At 40.5% G+C, this 19,879-nt stretch overlaps 1 protein-coding gene across 2 annotated transcripts in view; it reads left to right on the top strand.

Annotated features, from left to right (window-relative positions):
- Window positions 1–19,535, top strand: part of plcd1a (phospholipase C, delta 1a) — a 33,554-nt gene extending 14,019 nt beyond the window's left edge. For both annotated transcript variants that reach the window (XM_036521211.1, XM_036521210.1), the window contains exons 3-15: window positions 5,697–5,925; window positions 7,590–7,719; window positions 8,147–8,375; window positions 8,700–8,901; window positions 9,324–9,468; window positions 10,511–10,663; window positions 12,892–13,041; window positions 13,627–13,783; window positions 15,223–15,339; window positions 15,692–15,870; window positions 16,262–16,397; window positions 16,612–16,761; window positions 17,866–19,535. In XM_036521211.1, the coding sequence (XP_036377104.1) occupies window positions 5,697–5,925; window positions 7,590–7,719; window positions 8,147–8,375; window positions 8,700–8,901; window positions 9,324–9,468; window positions 10,511–10,663; window positions 12,892–13,041; window positions 13,627–13,783; window positions 15,223–15,339; window positions 15,692–15,870; window positions 16,262–16,397; window positions 16,612–16,761; window positions 17,866–17,957 (2,069 nt within the window). In that variant the 3' untranslated portion in view covers window positions 17,958–19,535. The remainder of the gene's footprint in view (window positions 1–5,696; window positions 5,926–7,589; window positions 7,720–8,146; window positions 8,376–8,699; window positions 8,902–9,323; window positions 9,469–10,510; window positions 10,664–12,891; window positions 13,042–13,626; window positions 13,784–15,222; window positions 15,340–15,691; window positions 15,871–16,261; window positions 16,398–16,611; window positions 16,762–17,865) is intronic.
- The last annotated feature ends 344 nt before the right edge of the window (window positions 19,536–19,879 follow it).

The raw sequence follows: 19,879 nt of genomic DNA, 5'->3' as shown, positions 1-19,879 counted from the left end.
GTAAGTGGCGATAACATTGATATCTCCAACTCTCAGCTTGGCAATCCACTGTGTGGTCTGATTTATGTTTGCACAGTGCAAATGGGCCTCCCTCACCCCTCCCCATCTTCCATGCAATACTTCCCCCAGCACGACATTGTGAGAGACAGCCTGACAACACTAGAGCCTGTGTTTAAACACCCGCCTTAACTCCCATGTGGATGAGCTGAGACCCCACCCTCATCTGCAGTCAATCACAGTGACAGTATGCAGGTCATATCGGGATAAACAGTGCAAGTCATGTCTGTGGCATCATAAAGTCATAAAGTGCACTAGGCCCTTTCACACAGTTACATTTACATGTTTTCTTATTCAGAGCAACGTACAAGACGAGTAGCAACATTTACCAGTTAGTTTAATGACACATACAGTCAAATTTATATTAAAACACAGTTGGGTGATATTTTTGTGGTGTTTGAATTTCTACTGAGTTTCTACTCAGTGGCCCCTCATAATTTGATGTTTGGTTTATATTTATTGCAATTTTTCTTGGAAGATGTTTTTGTTTACATCCCCATGGGATCATTGTCTGGAATGCAGGAATGTGGTTATGGATAGACACAAACTCTCATACCCTGTTTTATGTTTGGGCATTGCTAAACGTATTGAATGCTTTCCAGACATTTTACTAAAAGGTGTCTACTGTCCAAACTTGTTCTTCCAGTTGCATAAAATGTGTGGCTTATGATGTTTACACACTTATGACTCACAATCACCTCTTTTCCTCCATGAAGTCAAGGAAATGTTATTTTGTTATAGGTTTGATTGCAAACCTATAAACACACCTCTCAACCAAACTGGTGGACGCTTTTCAGAGAATGAAAAGAATGAAAGACAGAGGGGATTTGAGTCCCACACAATGTTGTGTTTCTTCGGGTGCATTTAACTGGTATTTGAAGCATGACTGCATCATATCAGACAGTATGACTGGGAAAACTTTCTTTGAAATGGTTGTCAGGGTCAGCCACATTCCAGGAATTTTTTTGAGAGCTTCTGTTTGTTTGCTGCGTACTCTCCCGGCAGTGAAAGTTTGAAACAACTGCTTATCTTTCTCTGAGTAATTCCTTGTATTTACTCAGCCACCAGTCCACTTGGCCCTCTTGACACTGCCCTGGCCTGATTAATTCTACAGAACGTTCATTGTTTGTGTACCTGGGTTTTCTTAGTGCATATATCCTTTGATAAAGCATTCTAATTCAAATGCACATTTAAACACCTGCCACTCAAATAAGTATCTTAACTGGTTGAAAGTACAGTAATTAAGCTGGGGTGTCCAGTTTAGGTATAGGCATGCATGAGTGATGTTTATGAAAGATTGCGGGCAGGGTTATGTAGGCAGATGTACCGAATGACAAACAAAAGAATTATTTTGATCAAGACCAACAATTCTCTTTCGAGGAACTTCACTGCTATAACCAGTTTGTCTGAAACTAGTGGGTGGATCCGGCAGGATAAGGTTGCTATTGAATCTTAGCCAGTGTCCGTGAAAACAAAAGAACTGGTTCCTGTGTAATGTGTTAGGAGTCAGCAATCGCTGCTGGAAATTAGTGGGTGACCTCTGGAGTTAACAGAGATTATGTCATTCATGGCACCGCACACATTTCCGCACATTATTCCACTGAACAATAGCTCTGGCCCACATGTGACAGGCCCCACAGGCAGGGAGATCACTTCTAACTTTTGTCATCTAGGTCCACAGGTGAGATCCTGAAAATGAACTCCAGTCTCACTGAGTTCAACGTCACAATGCCACACTTACAGAGGAAGTTGTTATTTCTCATTGCAGTTTTAGCATTTTACTAGAGTGCAAAACCAAGGCTTATCAACAATAGACATTTTGAAGTTTATACACTATATAGTTTGTATAGTTTTAAACAAATATACAAATATAATCTTGTGCGAAGTATCTTAGATTTTCATTACAGTCCATAAATTCGGCAATACAAAATAGATATAATAACGAGATGTACTCATTTTAGCATTTGGGCTATTGATGCACAGCCCATGTTTTACATCTCCAGGGTAGAGTACTAGACAGTTCTATCTGTTTCTAATCTCCGAGCTTTGGTTACAGTTGTAATAGAGGAGTGTATCAAAAGAGGAAAAGTGAAACCGTTCTGAAATGCTATGAGGCAATGAATTCTTAGTGTATTCTTGGTCTCTTAACCTTGAACTCAGGTATAGTGCTTGTCACTCATAACGTCTGTCAGAGGTGCGAGTTTGACTTATGTGACTGAATTGACTTAAAGGCAGCAGAATTGTAAACTTAATTGGCGATTAGTTGGTGATGTCATTGTGTGTAACTCGGAATGCTCACATATGAAGCCTAAGCTACGTTGCTTTACTGAAGTGAACAATAGAGATGGCAACACCTTCACGACCAAAGACGTCAAAAGTTTGGCAGCATTTCACTCTTAACCCTTTTGCAAGTAACTTATTTTTTATGCTATGTAGCCCGTGTGTTACGTTAAATTGCTCGTTATGTTTTCATTAAAGCTTCTCATAGTTTTCAGTTAGCATTTGCTATATTTTATGTTAAATTGCTGTTTCCTCAGAGCTAAAATTAGCTAGAATTTTTCCAATCTAGTTTTCTAATTGCACTGGTTTTAGCATACGCGCTAAACGGCTGATCAACGGTGTGAACTGCAACATTTGCAAACCTGACCTTGCCTGGCAAGAGAGCACATCAGTTATGCTCGAGCATCTGAAGAGGTGGCTCACAGGATGATGAAGACTTGTCTCGTTAAGTTAGTTAGCTTGCTAACATAGCTAATGTTAATGTTAAAAGCCATGTTACTTCACGTTATGAGCTGTAACGTTTTCTATTCTGCAATACATTTTCTTTTGATCAATAAATTATTAATGACGTTGAACGTACAGGGTAGCAAATAATAACCTATTATTCATAACGATCCTGTTCACATTCCAAATGTGCCCTAACTTTACAATGTTAAACCAGAGCCCGTCTGCTGTTTAAAAATTCTCATCTTAAACGTTGCATCGTTGTCATGGCGACATTTATGGCTGGAGATAGTGTTGCTGCTGAGTGCACAAGTTTAGAGAACACCGGAGAATTTGACACTTTCTAAATTGCAAAAGATTTGTAAAACTTGTGTCTATGCATGCATGCCCAATGTGGGTTGCATTTGTATTAATTCGAACAAGTTATGGGTTTGTTGGATCTTGTAATGCTACTACGGATGGTTTTCTTCAAAGGAAGCTGACTTGTACTCCCCAGCAAGCAACTGCCCTCACTGAATTATTCCTAGTAACCATTCATTAAAAGACGCATTTTTGAATTAAGTTCTCATCTTTATTGTCTTTATTGTTAGTTAGCATATGCCTAAAACAACCTCAAGCTAAATTTAAAAGCCGATACATAAATAAGAGCCATTGAGTAATTGTGCGATTTATAATCTGAATAGTCGATTATTCATTTCAATAATCGATAGATTATTCAATTATCAAAATAGTCATTAGTTGCAGCCCTATTGTGAACCACTGACAGTCATTAGAGAGCAGCCCAACCGCAACTTGCCCACTTACAACGCACTGATGATATGACAGTTAAATTCTGCAAAAATATTTGGATCAAAGTCAAATGAGTGAAGTCAAATGACCTTCAATAAAGTCACATGAAAGATCTCTCTTCTTTTTTGTGCGTCACTTGCCCTGCCACAGGCATCACGGGTGTTGACCTGGAGTGTATGCAGGCCAATAACCTTGGTCTTTTTCTGCCTTTAATTTTTTGTCATGATGCCCTGAAGCAGAAGCGGGGCAGTTGTTTCTATAACCACATTTTAGAAGTAAAGTACACCATGAGAACATGATCGTAACTGGACATGTTTTTTTAGATTCAAATCACACCAGTCAGCCAGGGGTATTGAAAGGACTGCCCCTTGGTTTCTGAAGATGTCTCGTTTTTAAAAATAATCTTGCAGTGGAGAGATTTATGTGCACAGTACTGCATTGCCTTCTATACATTTGTGAATCCCCTCTCCAGCAGATCACAGTGAGATTGACCACAGCTGTACAGATGAACAATATTTCCCTGAGCTGTTTATCATAGTACATTCTGAAGTTGCATGGGGCTGGCGATGTTGTGACTACTGTGGTAACCACACTCTAACATCACGCCACATTACATTACTTAGGAGATGATATTAACAGAGCTAACATTCGACATTTCACTGGTGTGGATACCTGGAGACAGTAGATGTATAATTTGTGACTGCACGCATGATTTAGGGGCACATTCGCAAAATTGCCATTTTTGTTTTATCACAAGATAATAAAGTACAGATTCAGAGCTACAAAATGAAGCATCACTTGCCAAGATTGACCAAATATTTTGGCCGTAATGCTCAATAGGTCATCATGACTTTGCAAACCACACTTCTGAGAAATCAGCCCTTTTCTCATCTGCTGTCATTCTCACCTACCCAGCTGTGACAGACAAGCTATCCCAGTATGCAATTCACTATGAAAGGCTAGAGGACTAATGGCTGCTGATGGTTGGAAAATCCTTGCCATTGTTCATTGTGGGTGTTCGTTTGCATTTGAATAGTTGGAGGACTACCTGGGAGGACTACATGGAGTTTAGCAATTGTTTCAGCCACAGTGTTTCTCTAGGCAAATGAAATGGTTAGAACAGTCTGAAGAGAATTCAGTTTCTCTGATCATCAGTCTGGTACACAGTCCAGTACTTCACACTGTCATTTAAAAAAATCTTGTCAACAGGCTCGGCCAATGGTGTTACCATCTGAAACAACTGAGTATCTTATTGAACAACACAGTCCCTATCCATATCATAACTTCATTTTGTTGAACAGAACCTCTGAGCATTGACCAGACAGACACACAAAAGAACAGCAAGGTCAGTGACCGTGAAGATTAAGTCTTGTCAATACAATGGATTGTTAGTGCTGTAGATGAATTTCTAGTGTGGGGGCAATGGACAGGCACTTGGCTGGGCAGTATGAATGATTGTATGAAAACATTGGGGATGTCACAGTAGTCTAGGGTGAGTGCAGGCATTTAGATGTGCAACCAAGTCTTGTTGCCCCACATTTGTTTTAAGATTGTGTGCCCAGAGACTTCATAATGCTCAGTGGTCCACAGTCTTTCTGCAGTCCTTCAAATCAGCCCTAACGTTGCTCACTGTGGGTACAGATAAATGGCAATGCCAATACCTGGCACTCAGTAAACCATTTTTAATGTGTTTGTGTTGTTTACATGTAAAGCATAGACCACTCCACTCAGAACACCACCATCCTTTTAAAATCAGTTGAAATAAATAAGATTAAAAAATTGATAGACTAATATTTTAAAAGCCTTAACCTTAAAAAGCCACCAAACCCAAGTGAGCCCTGTGACAAAGTCAAAACATGTCTTTTTTGGCCTGTCAGTTGAAAGTGTGGTTTAGGGAATCTAGTCTTTGCCAGATTGAGTGTTTTGCATATGTGATTGCACTCCATGGGAGAATGTGGTGTGTTTGTTTTTGAGAGGTTCACAGGCAAATGGCAGCAGACACTCCCTGCAGATATTGGGGTGTAGTCTCTATCTTGCTATTTGCTTTATTGGAGGCGGCGTTTTCACAGCAAGGGGCCTTAGGGCCCCCGTTGTTGACGGCAGGCTCGGTGTGTTTCTTTCCCCAGTCTCCATCGATGACATCGAGTCGGTGAGGCGGGGCCGCCAGTCGGAGGGCCTGCAGAAGTACACGGAGGACGACGTGGCGGACCGCTGCTTCACCATCATCTTTAAGGGCCGCCGCAAGAACCTGGACCTGATGGCCAACTCAGTGGAGGAGGCCAAACAGTGGGTCGCTGGCTTGGAGAAGATCATGAACAACAACGACAACCTTAACTTCCATCAGAAGACCGAGCAGTATCCACCCGTGCAGTCTGTCACCTTGGGCAGGGAGATGGTTACAGTGCCATCATACAGTCTACTATAATACGTCAGTTGAGTGAGAGCTCTTCAGCCCCATGCCCCACATACTCTGCTTTTTGCACTGTGTCAATACTGTAGGACAGTGGTTCTCAGTGGAACTGGTAGAATGCCAGTGAAGTGCTCTGTGGAAATAATTATGGAAAGGACTAAAAAAAGTCCTTAGCAACTCAGCCATTGAGAGAATGTAAGAGTTTGCTAGTGGAAATATCTGTGAACAGAATGCATGCGAAGTTCTGAAGATATAAAACTGTACAATAATAGTTTTATATACTGTGTTTTTATGTAGAACATCAAGGACAGCGGTTTTTATGCCTTTATGTCTTATAAATGGTCCACCAAAAGCATGAGAGGTATTGCTGTAGTTCTCAAGATCAAATCTGTGGTCACCACAACCACACAGTTGTGCTGAACATGAATTCATTATCAGGAGCAGAAGCAGTAGAACCACAGAGCCCAGTGGTCTCCATAATATGTTTAGGGTAGGAAATAACAGGAGCAGTGTTTTGACATCTCCACAGACAGTGCAGTTAACATGAGGACAGTGTGGGCAATCGAATGCCTTGTCTGCACTGGGCCGTCCATGACCTGTGTCTGGTTGGAGAGGTTAAGTAACTATCGTCACTGTAAATTGAAATTTTCATTACATAGCACAGAGGAGGTGGTTCTTCTGTTGAATTTTTTTCCACCTGTTTACTGATCATTCTTAACTATGGAAGTATTCAAGTATATATTTTTATTAATGTATTGGATGACTTCAAGGAGAGTATTTTATTAAACTGTGAAAAAATCAGTAATCTCAAACTAGAGGAATTTGCACCAAAGACATTAATGACTGATAAGTGTTTAATCTTTGGTAGTAACATAGTGTTAAACATAAACATTATGCACTGTTTGCTAAATATATCTGGTTTAAGTAGTGAGTTTGTTAAGTTCCCTTTTAGCATTTTTGTCTTCACTATTAGGATAAAGAAGGTATTGTATTTTGTCTTATCTTATATAGTGTACACTGCAAAAAATCCAAATCTCACCAAGCATATTTGTCTCTTTTCAAGTCAAAATATCTCTTTACACTTAATATAACACTTAATATTTCCTTGAGCTACAAGGACTTGTTTTTAGACGGTGCATCTTGAATATCTGTGTATTTCCACTAGTTCCATTGGCAGATTTTTTCACTTATTACTAGCAAAAAAACACCTTGTATTAATTATTTTATTTCTTATTTTTGAAGGGCTGTTTTTTGCAGTGTATATAAATGTTAGTTGCTGTATTTAGACTATAAACTTAACGGGCCAAGTTTATTTAGCTGTTTATGTAGCTATGTAGCTGTTTGGACGTATACTAACATTAGTGTTGTTATACATTATGGTTTACAGGTTATTCATTACATATATTTACAAGATCACATATATTGGTTGCTTTGTTTTGCTTATAATACAGCTAACCTACTTTGAAACAGAAGTAAGTAAATACTAGAGAGGAATGTAACCTAGCCTATTTTTAAAATGAGGCATAATTCTGGTTGCACAGCACCATGTTGTAATTTACTCCATTACACTGACTCTGGATTATGTGCAGTCCTTACCTCAGTGCTTTAGCTGGATCTTCAACTGCATGCGCAAAGCAGACAAAAATGAGGACAACAAAATGTCCCTGAAGGAACTGAAGCATTTCCTGCGGCAGATCAACATCGAGGTGGACGACTCCTACGCAGAGGTGCTCTTTGCGGTGAGGACACTGTCTCTGTGTGCACGTGAAGCATGAGCCAATATCTGACAGAGCTGGGTCTTCTGAATGGTGGAAGAATGTTAGAAGTGAGCTTGTGCTGTTATCGGTTTCAGAGAAACAGCAGCGTTCTAGAGAAGTTTGTCATTTTGTGTGACTTTGAGACAGGCTGAATATTAGAGGTAGTTAAATTCTTAGTTAAATTGTCTTTGATTACAGACGCAGTAAGGGGACAAGACAGACAGGGCAGGGGGCAGGACAATCATGTGAACTGGTGTATTTTGTTTTCACAAACAGTTCTTAAAAATTACACTGGCAGAACTGACACTATTAACAAGCGTGTCCTGTTTGTCTTCTCTTTCCAACATACCTCGAACACATGTACCTCGAACAAACATGCTCATCAAGTATATCCTGTGCTGTTGTGTAGAAATGTGACAAGTCCGAGTCTGGCACGCTAGAGGGATCTGAAATCAAGGAGTTCTACAACTTGCTAACCCATCGGGAAGAAATCGATGTCATCTACTCGAAGTATGCTCAGACGGAAGGCCAAATGAGTGCAGAGAACCTGCTCAGCTTCCTGCTCACTGAACAGAGGGAGTCCGTCTCGCTCGACGATGCACTCAAGTTAATCCAGAAGTACGAACTGGATGACACAGGTAAGGGAGGCAGCCCTTTTCCAGCCCTCACTGTCTCACACACCTGCGCTTGTGTGCTGACTGGAGAAATGCAGGATCGAAGCCTATGCTCGTTAGTTAAACAGTGAAGTCAGATGTCATTTTGTTCAAGCAGACAAAATGACAGGCCTAGCTAGGGTGAATGGCCTGCTTATGTCATCAGACTTCTTATGTTTAAGGTTTTAAGTAGGTTTAAATGGAACCTGTGATAACCACTCATACCTGAGCAAACAAATTTGAAAAGGCTTCTTCACGACAGTATAAGACTCAGTTTCATGTATATTCTCCACTCTTGATTTTTTTCAGCCAAGCAAAAAAAGCGTATGACCAAGGACGGCTTCCTGATGTACCTCAATCAGCCTGAGGCCATGATATTCAACCCTGCCCACAAGCAGGTGTATCAGGACATGAGCCAGCCCCTCAACTATTACTTTATCTCATCCTCCCACAACACCTACCTGATGGAGGACCAGCTGAAGGGGCCCAGCAGCACAGAGGCATACATACGGTATACCTAACGTCTCCAGCTTCAGGATAAATCATTGGGCGGCAACTGTACAGACCACTGATAATTGTGTTGTTTGCATGGACCTCATTTTTTGTTGTAGTTGACAGATAAAAATGAAACACTGATCATTGAATTTGTTGTTGAATTTTCATCATCCAGTACTGACTTGCCTTAAAGTTTCAAGGCAAATGTGTAGCGCAATCAACGAGGGAAACAGCTCACCTTTGTTAAAGCTATACTTGTATACATTCCTATATGTCTTAGAACTCTTTTTATGGATCTGATCAATTAAAAAAGAGATATGTGTGGATTTAGCCTGTTGTGGCAGACCATCGAGAGTAGTGTTCTGGATCTGGATATGTGTCCTCATTATGGCTTGTCTTCATAATGGCGTGTGTCCTAAGTATCATTTCCATTTGCAGGGCACTAATGAAGAGCTGTCGCTGTGTGGAGCTGGACTGCTGGGATGGACCTAATGGAGAGCCGGTCATATATCATGGCTACACGCTCACATCCAAAGTCCTCTTCAAAGATGTCATCAAGGCCATCAAGGAATACGCTTTCAAGGTGCCCAAAACACAACTATCCTGTTGTCAAAATATACCTAGAAGTTGCATTCTTTGTAGTCAGTTTTACTGTAAGTAACTGTTAAGGTAGTTGGTAAAGCCCTGGGCATACCTATGTATAATATCTGTAATATAAATAACTGTAACTATCTTTTTCTGTGCAGTCTGACTTGAGAGGGAAAGCAAGCAGAGTGGCACATGATATTGTGTAAGAAGTGAGCTGCTAATTGGCTACTTGGCCAGCTAGCTCTCATTTCCAAGGCATCTTTGAAAGGGGGCTGGTTTTGACATGAAGTATAGATTTTTATCACTGTAAAATTCTGCAAAAGTCTGGTATGATTGTCCTAATACAGTCAAATCTCAAACACTGGCAAATCAGTCACATCTGCTGCCCAGATAGTTTTGGTTAACTTATCATAAATACAGTAGAGCTGATGTGTAAATGACGACTCTTTTTGAATGGTCGAGAACTATTTCAGCTGACAACACTAGATTAGATAATGTTTTTAGCTATTCTTAATTGGATCTCAGAAGGTGAAGTGCTATCAACATATCTGGCCTGAGATAAAGCTGTTAAAGGAATATAAGAAGCTGTTATTCTTGTAGAGTGTCAAGGTTCAGACTAACTCAACAAAATCCAGAGTACAGTTCCCGTATTTCTGCCAACTGCCATTAATAAAGTCATCCTTTTGAAAAAGATCAGAGCTGTGCTTTCAATTTTCTTACATCACCTACACTATGAGTTCACTATCAGACTATTTTGTCTGGAATTTTAAAATTACGCCTTCTATTGTGTTGACTGATCACTGTAATGGGCTTACATTAGTTTTTTGTACATAGATTATTCGTTAGTAATGTTGCATCACTAGAGCTGCATCTAGGAAGTTATTCTGAAAGTGAACATGTCAGATTAATATTTTCAAAATGATCAGTATTTCTGTAGGGTCTGTGTATAATAATATACATTCACATTGACAAGCACTCCTCTTTTTATTGCTTTTTGCTTTTATGTTACATGCTTATGTATTCATATCAACCCCCAGACTTCAGAGTACCCAGTGATCCTTTCTCTGGAGAACCACTGCAAGCTGGAGCAGCAGAAGTTGATGGCCCAACACATGATCTCCATCCTGGGCAGTGCTCTGGTCACACAACCACTGGGGGACCATATGCCCACATGCTTCCCCTCACCAGAGGTTAGTAGATAAAGTCATTTTTGTCACCATCCTTTGCAGCGATAGGCCAAAGAAGTGTAGGCCTAAGAATATTTCCTTAATGTTACATCACATTTATGTAGGTGTGTTAAATTGTGGTTGTCTATTTTGTGTCACCATAGTATACCACTGGTGCCACAAGACTAAAATAAGGCAGGGATAGAAGATTACAACATCACAATCCTGTTATGAATGCATTGCACAAAGCTGCCAGGTCCATCCTCTGATTCACTTGTGACACTGCTGCAATAACAGCATGTAGATGTAGACAAATCTCCTGCCAAAACATGCCCCTCCCTGCCCCCCTTATCTCCTGAAAAATATCCAAGTTTCCTGGAAACGCGCCTTTTTTTACTGCAAGCACATCCAAGTATCAATTCCAAGTAACCCTTGGAAAAAACCCACCAACCATTTGTTTTCAAACTTCAGCATAACAAGAAGCAAGGATAATATTTTGCACCGTTTCAGTTTTGTGTCAAAAGGGCATGGAGTCTGATTTGCAGTTTTAAGAAACAAAGGTGGAAAGACATTTGCACAGGCCAGAGGTTACATGTTTTTATTGAATTTGACTGGGGACTGTACTGGGACATAGCTCTAGATTTTGTTTTTGTTTACCTTTTCGGGGGGTTGGCATGCCGGGGGAAACCCATGGTTTCCCTTTGGACAGGCGCTGCCTTTCAGGGCTTGGCCACGAGGCATGCGAGGAATGCATGCAGCTGCGTTTTATTTAGCTCACTGAAAACACACAGCTTTGTCTTCGCCCGCCTGATGTGTGAAGTACGCTGGCTTCTTAATGATGAGCTGTGACTTTGCCTGTGTGGGGAATGGCTCTGTCGGTGACTCCTCCCACCAAAATCCCCGATGTGGTGTTTGTGGGGGTGGATAGGGGCGGGGATCGCTACTGATTCTTGGAAAGGATCACCTGATATTCAGTAGGTGGTGGAACAGGCGGAAGAGTAGAGTCAGCTTGCACTGCCGTTTCAGATTAAAGTGGTGAGGTTTGTTCAAGTATAATGCAGGAACTGTGATAATGTTTTCGGGCCATGCCTGTTTGCTGCTAACCACAGCTAACAGTAGGTTTACTGCTGCTTTCCTTTGGAAGATGATGAATAGATGCTTTTAGTTACATTTTTCATAATATGGTAAACAGTACTCAGCTGTGTGTAACATTAGACAGGAAATCATATTTATTTCAACAAATGTGAAACTTAGAAGTCTATATTCATTGTTAATTTCAAAGACTCTTAGTTTTTATGCATCTGTGCGCTTCCTCAACCTTAAACAAAAAGATTTCTAAGACCTATATTTCAGTAGTGGTGAAATGTATACTACTAATGTGTACTGTTATAGGTAAAAAGCAGATATATTTAACAACCTTTTTGTATTTATACACACAAAGTTGTCTACTGACAGTAATACATTAGTTTGCTTTGCATTGTTAAGCAGATTTGGAGGGGGCACATAAGAACACATGCAAAATATCTCTGTATTCAGTGTAATGCTGAACAACCCAGGAAAGTTTGACTGGGGGAAAATGTGACTGTGTGTAGAGTCTGGCCTAGTCTGGAGGTTTGGCAAGAGCTATGAAATGACCTCAAGATGTTTCTGGGGTGTGGCCTTTTACATTCTTTTTCCCTTTCCCAGTCAAAGTAGTACAATAAACATAATAATAATACCAAGTTGTCTTGATGTCAGAAATTGAGTTAATGCATTGACTGTAATGAGTTTTACTGGTTTTGTACAAAACCTTATTTTGCTGTTGCAAAAGAGTAAGCCGTTTATGTTGTTTGCAGTGTTTAGAGAACCATGCTTGTCAAATTCTTTTAACATAGGCATATGGAAACAGTAAGTGGTCAACAATCTATGAAGTTTTTCTTCAACACATGCGGTCTCATTATAGCCCCAGGTACATTTTAGTCACAAGCTACCACTATGACCACTTCCTATAGGTATTCAGTCCCACCTCCTGTGGTTCTTCTGTGGCAGCTTGAAATATTCTTTTGCTTTCATATTCTGCTGTGACTCCCAGAGTTTATTGTGCAAAGGTTTACCTATAACGATTAGTTGAGTACTTAAAGCTATATATGGTTATCTAAACAGAGGAATAATTCATGGGCAAATAAAAGCATTAAACATATGTGCATTTGTGTGTGTGTGTGTGCACGTGTGCCTGTGTGTTTGCGCGTGTCTGTGTGTGTGCATCTCTGCAGGAGCTGAAGGGCCGGTTTCTGATCAAGGGCAAGCGTCTGAACAAGCTGGATGCTTTCTTCACCCCAAATAGCACAGTGGAGGAGGAGAGTGTGTCCGAGGACGACGAGGCCGCTGAGGTGAAAGGGAATGAGGAGAAGCACAAATCCAAGGTATGCCAACCCTCATAAAACCAAACGGCTGTTTGGCCCACTTGAGCTCAGCCTGATATGGGAACCAGGCCCAGAAAACCATATCAGAACACAAAGCTGCAAAAGAGCTCGGAGCTATCAACGGAGTAAAGAGCCACCTGACGACATAAACACCCTAGATGATTCAGAGTGCATCCATGCCATTTTCACTGACATGCTAATTGGGTTTGTAAACAGGGTGTGACATACAGTTACACTTCAGTATCCTCCATTGTGAATTCTTCTGTGTTGTAAAACATACATTCTCTTGTCTGAAGCAATATTCACAATTAGAATACTACAAATATATTCAGTTTGAATTCTACAAATGTAGAATTTTACAAACAGAGAACAAATTCTCTGTTTTTGATAAATGTGTCTGACTATAAGCAATAAAGTATTTCAGGGCATAGTATATCATTTATATCAACATGGCCTAGTGTGACTTATTGATTTAGTTTTACACATATTGAACAGCTATTTGTTAATTTGTGGTAAGGGCCAGGCCTTGAATAGTACTTATTTTGTATTTAAGCATAAATAACTGTATTTACTGTGCTTTTCCAGAAGTCCAAAATAAAGCTGGCAAAGGAGCTTTCTGACATTGTCATCTACTGCAAAAGCGTTCACTTTGGTGGTTTTGACCATGCAAGAGAAAACCAGGCTTTCTACGAGATGTCCTCCTTCAAAGAGAGCAAAGCACTGAGTCTGGCAGAAAATTCAGGTAACACCTGTGTTTCAACACTACTGCCATACCAAGAAAGATGTACAGTAGTCACTGGCAACAATGTGATCTTTGATCAACAGCCAATGTTACAATTCCGTTCTAAACATGTAGCGGTCTGGAATTGAACCAAAGACTGACACTTGGTATTTTAATATTCAACTCAAATTTTCTGCACAAGTGGTTAGTAACAAAGAATCACTCTTGAGGGGCATGCCTATCACAAAACAAAACTCGGATTGTGATTGGGCCTGGAAATACAATAGAGAAATTAAAACAGCGAGATGGCTAGAACACCATCACTTCTGCTTTCAGGAAATTGAATTACATTTCTTTGATGAAAGCTTGGTATTGTTGTTCATGGTAAGTATAGCTGAGCAACACTTCTAAAGAAGCCGAAGTACAGGAAGTACTTCAGTGGTTTTACAGATCGCCGCAGGAGCAAGGATGTGTGTGGCCCCACACCTTGCCTTGCATTTCAGACAAAAATGCATGTGCAAGTTTCCACGTACACTTTGAGCATAATTGATTCATTTACAGGAAACCTTGCATGTCATTTTAATGCTTTTTCCCCTTAATGCAGACGTGTTTTGGAATTTTCAATTGGATTTGTTATGCTTGTCTCACTGCATCAGCCACTGTACTCATGCAGGAGTGTTGGGGTGTCTCGAATGCGATCCTCCCACACACTCATATGCCAGCTTTAGTCTATTTTTCATACTGTGAGTTGCCCAGTGCACTACAATGAACTAAGCAACAATTGCTGCCAAATGTGGCTTTATTGGTGTGTGTGTGTGTGTGTGTCTGTCTGTCTAGCTAGCTGCTAGCACTTTAAATTTGCCAGCAATAACAGTTCATTACAGTACATTACATCATATATCATACAGTCAATATCACACAGTTTCCTCAAGCTAGTGAAGTACCCAACGTAGCTGTTTTTAAATGAATTGTCGTTATTTTTTATGGAATGTTTTTATTAATAGAATTCACAACCTTCCTAGTTAAGTAGAAATCTGTGAAATCAAATCAAATGTTAGCTAGCTAGCAAGCTGTAACAAGGCAACAAACTGTTGTCTGGCTCCTTATTGACAGTGGCAAGTATAAGCTCATAGTCATCTTGATATAATACTGGTTTAGCTAGTTTACCTGACTACTGCACTTGCAAAATGTATGCTTTGTTGGTCCATACAGTTTAATGACATCATAGCCTGCTGCAATGGACTGCGCACCATGGCTGACTGGGAAACTGGTGTGTACATACTGTAGGTTGTACTTGATGCAGCTCATCCTTTTAGCACTGAACCCATATTTAACACAAGCGTAGTTCCTTGAGACTTTTATTTTGCAGTTCTTTTAAACGTCTTTACACTTGCTGCAAATGTAGCACTGGGGAGCAGATGAATTTACGAGGTGCAATGAATTTTGATGCAATTTTCCAGCCACAGCATTCATTCGTCACAATATGGACAAACTCAGCCGAATCTACCCAGCAGGCTCCAGAACAGACTCCTCCAACTACAACCCTGTTCCCATGTGGGACGCTGGCTGCCAGATTGGTATGGGTCCTAAAATTCCATTCATCAATACCTGTCTTTTGTTAGAATCTTCAACACTGTTACACTGGGAAATATGGTAGACCTTAAGTGCCACGTACTGGTATTCATTCTAACTGAACAGATATATGAGCCGGTGGTCAAAGGTCCTAGTGCTCCATGAATAAACAAGTAACTAATGATTTAGTTACTTGTACTGGTGGTATTACAGTCCTCCAGGAACGTTGTGTAAAATCCTATTTCAGCTGAATAGGTAGACTGTAGTGCCCCTTACCTTCTGAAACCACAGAGTAAGAGTCTTGGCTGATCACCCAGCTGGCATGCTCCTCATGTCCCCTGACTCCTCTGTCCACAGTGGCATTGAACTTCCAGACGCCCTGCACAGAGATGGACTTGAACCAGGGCCGGTTCCTGCCCAATGGTCGGAGTGGGTACATCCTGAAGCCCGCGTACCTGCGGGACCAAACGTCCAACTTTGACCCCATCAAACTCACCAAGGGAAAGTGGCTACAGCAAAAGACACTCCATGTGATGGTGAGGGAAAATCTCTGCAGTATCTGTCTGCCTAACCCACATCTTAACCCACAGCTGCACCACAGGCATGGTTATCTTAGGTCGTTTAAAATTTTAGCAGACCTTAGGGGCCTGTCATCACAGCCTACAATCAGCAAGTATACAGACGTGTCCAGTTTAGGAATGATCAGTTACATATACAGAATAATTGCAATGGGCGTGTGTGGCATTGTCAGTCCAGTTCGAGAGCTGTTCAAGTGCAATTCAGTACACATTTACCTTTAACCTTTAACCTTCATGACTAAATGGCTGGTGTATACTCCGATAGTCTGAGCGAATGTTACAGTACATGGAAATTACGTGAGCTTGTTATTTCGTCTGTAAGATGTGTGTTTGGGGCATGTCATGCCAGGTCATCTCAGCACAGCAACTGCCCAAACTGAACAAGGACAAGTGCAAATCGATTGTGGACCCCCTGGTGAAGGTGGAGGTATATGGTGTGCCAGCTGACGTAGCAGCGAAAGAGACAGGCTACATAAACAACAACGGTAAGGGGCTCCCTTTCCCTTCTCCAGTCTCTCAACAGGTGAGCAGAGGTCTGCAAAGAGACAGCATAACCGGTGAACGAAAGTAATGATTCATCCAAGATACATTGTATCTGTACACGCACATCTTTATATGTTGCTTACCATGCACTGAGCCCAGTATGGACTACAGAGTTACAGTAACCATCGTTAACTAACGGTTTGCCTCTCGCCGCAGGCTTCAACCCCATGTGGAACGACAATTTCAAGTTTGATATCCGTGTGCCAGAACTGGCTCTGGTGCGCTTCGTTGTGGAAGACTATGATTCCACATCCCAAAACGACTTTGTTGGACAGTACACCCTGCCCTTCACAAGTGTGCAGAACGGTGAGGCCCAGAGTAACATCACTGGTCTCGTGTTCGTCTCCGCTACCTGTAAATACTGGCTTTAGGGCCCTCTAGTGCAGGGTGCTGGTGTTGCCAGAATGTTTTTTTAGTGTAACATCCTAGAGACAAAATCTGAAAATGTCAACAAAATTTGCCACTATTAATGAAATTGTATTCCTGCTTGAAATGCCATAGTAAATGAAAAGGGCAATGTTGTCATTCATGTGGCTGGAATAGATTTCCCTGTATGCGCAAGAGGGTTAGTTGGGGTGTGAGGAGGGCAGCACGAAAATAATATCCAAAAACATTGGCAAAATGTTGCTTAACACACTATCACAACAGTGCTAATGGGAAATAAAAGTCCAGTGTAAAAGCACTCAAAGTAGTGCAGCCGCTAACCGTGGACAAGGACTTGCGTTTCCCCCTCACTGGTGAGGCAGCCAGCACCAGCTGCCCCCCCCAAGACTGATTAAACACAGCTGCTGCTGTGCCTGTGTGTAGCCTCCGCTGCCTGTGGTCCTGCAGCGCTCAGGGCGTCATGAAGGCCCGGTGGTGCTGACTGGACAGCAGGCAAGACACAGGAGCGGCCCTGTCTGCTACCACGCTGGCCTTTCCAGCAACACAGAGGCACCTGTGTAAACAGGCTAGCATCACATCGGGCACGTGAACAGCTGGGGTCGTCACCACTGTTGGGTCTGAGTGTGAAATGGGGATAAACAGGCCTCTAGTTACATTATTATTATTTTTTTTTGATCACAGTTGTTAAAAGACACAATAGCAAAGGCTGAACAGAGGTACACTCATGCATTCAGAACACAGATGTTATTTGATCACTTACCACGAGAACATTCTTCTACAAAGCAGTTTCTTGACTGTTCACTTTACTGTAATGTTTATGGTGACTTTCATGTATCTGATGGTGCTCCAGCACTTTCTCAACATCAGAAATAAAATAGACTTCATAGAGAATGGAAAAAAAGCCCTGTGTAGCTTGAGTTAACAGGAGTTTGCTTTCATCCATTAGTCCACCCTGTCTGGTATAGTTTGGCTGTTGTGAGGTTCAGATGCCCCCTCTCAACTCTAATCAACTTCCTGTTTTTACAGGGTACCGGCACATCCCTCTGCTCACAAAGAATGGCGATGTCATCCCTTCAGCTACACTGTTTGTACATATCATGGTCATCGGTCCCCAATAGGCACTGAATTCTCCAGTGTCCTCAGTTGCAGCTCAGTGCCAAAGCATGCAGAGTTCTGCAGACACCATTCAGCCTATAAAGACATTCACGGCCTTCCGTTTCTTCTTTTCCAGCATAGTATCTGTTTTACAGTTCTTTTTAGAATAAAGTTTCATCAGTATCACTTTTAACTGGACAAACAACTTTTTTGTGAATATTTAGAAAAACTATTCAAATGTAATACTGCAGCATAAGAAATATATCTATGCATAATTTAGTGCTCCTTTAAAAATCATTTTACAATTTAATACTTGTCAGATTTTACTGTTTTTAATTTTTACAAAATGTTTTGTAGAAAATGTACATAGGCCAATTGACACATGTAAGATGACAATGTGTCAGCCTGTCCTATGAACTGCAGTTTCCATGTAGATGTTTTCCATGTGTTTTGTAAGAGTACTACATGAGCTGGTGAAGCCATAGTCACAGTCAGTTACTTGTCCTATTTAAGAAATTTTCTTTTGTCTATCTGGAGAAAAACAATTACAGAATTTCACAAATGTTAAAACTGTGCACGTTTTGGATACATGCATGCTGCCAAATGACAATATTTGTTGAGATTTCAAATGTGTTGGAGTCATTTTAACCAAGACAGTATACAACCATACAGTCTCTAGAACACTAATGCACCATCCATATAACCTATTGCAGTACGCAGGTCTGCGTAGTTTAGATTATCACAGTTTCTCATGAGAGAGCTGTGTCAGACGAATGTCTGAAATGTATGGAACAGATCTCTGCAAATCTCTAGAACAAAATGTAGGCCTTTATTTCTTTTGTTGTGACATGGGTTTTAGTTCAATGTTATGCAGCAGATGTTAATGTATTTTGTGACTTTCAAATATGCATTTGAGAAATCCTCTTTTTTACTGTGTGTGGTTGTTTCTTCCGGAGTTTTCAATAGTATTTATATGTCTGTTCCTTTTGGTATCCACCACTAAACATGTTGCTCTTTTGTGTTGTTTTGAGAAGCCTATGGTTAAAATTTATGTCTCCCCAATTCTTTCTGTTTGCAGATAAAACCGTTCATTAATGTCTGTATTGAACGGACAGTAAACTAAGTCTATGTTATCTAAAGAGGCTATTTTGTTATTGTCAGTGAGACACATATCAAGCCATATATTACATTGAATTTACTGATTATAAGATATTGTAAAGAACATTTCTGTACCTGCTCTGGGCTTGAGCCTGGTGCTTTACTCTGTGCACAGAATGCACATTTGGTTATTATTGGTTGAAATATCTTGAATTGGGAGTTTACAGCAATGTGAGGAGAGTGCATGATTTCTGCAGAGAGCAACAAGCTTTTAATTCAAGCAGAATTTAATTGGTGAATGGCACCATTTCAACATTCAACATAAGACTCCAGCATGACTGTCATGCTGTCTCATAAATCATGTAGACTTCTTTGCTGCAAACTTCAAGTTGATCCACTTGCACTTTTCTAATGCTTTCATACTGTATCATAATGTATACACTGTCTGCTTAATAAGAATAAAACGCATCTCTTTATGTAATAGATGACAAATCACTAAATTTCCTGAGCTTGAAACATCTTTTCTCTTTTAGTGTACTGCTTTTTGCAAAAAGCAATATAAAATGAATGGAAGTTGAAAGGTAAAAGTATTTTTGCTTTTATTTATAGGATCGTCCATTTCATGATGCATTTCATTAACCAATGAATTTTGACACTCAAAGTTAACTCAAAACCATTACACTTTCATTTTTCTTCATTTTATGAAATACATTTACCAACAGTTTCAATCTGCTGTTATAAGAAGGGGAAACCAGAACACACAAGTTAACAGATAAAAGCAATCAGAAGTTCACAAAATATCATTAAACACAGAGAAAATACAATGGAATTAAGGTTAATTATACAT

Source organism: Megalops cyprinoides, chromosome 2 (assembly GCF_013368585.1).
Source record: "Megalops cyprinoides isolate fMegCyp1 chromosome 2, fMegCyp1.pri, whole genome shotgun sequence".
Taxonomy (NCBI): Eukaryota; Metazoa; Chordata; class Actinopteri; order Elopiformes; family Megalopidae; genus Megalops; species Megalops cyprinoides.
The sequence above is the reverse complement of the archived record's forward strand: the minus strand, read 5'-3'. Positions and strand labels throughout refer to the sequence as shown.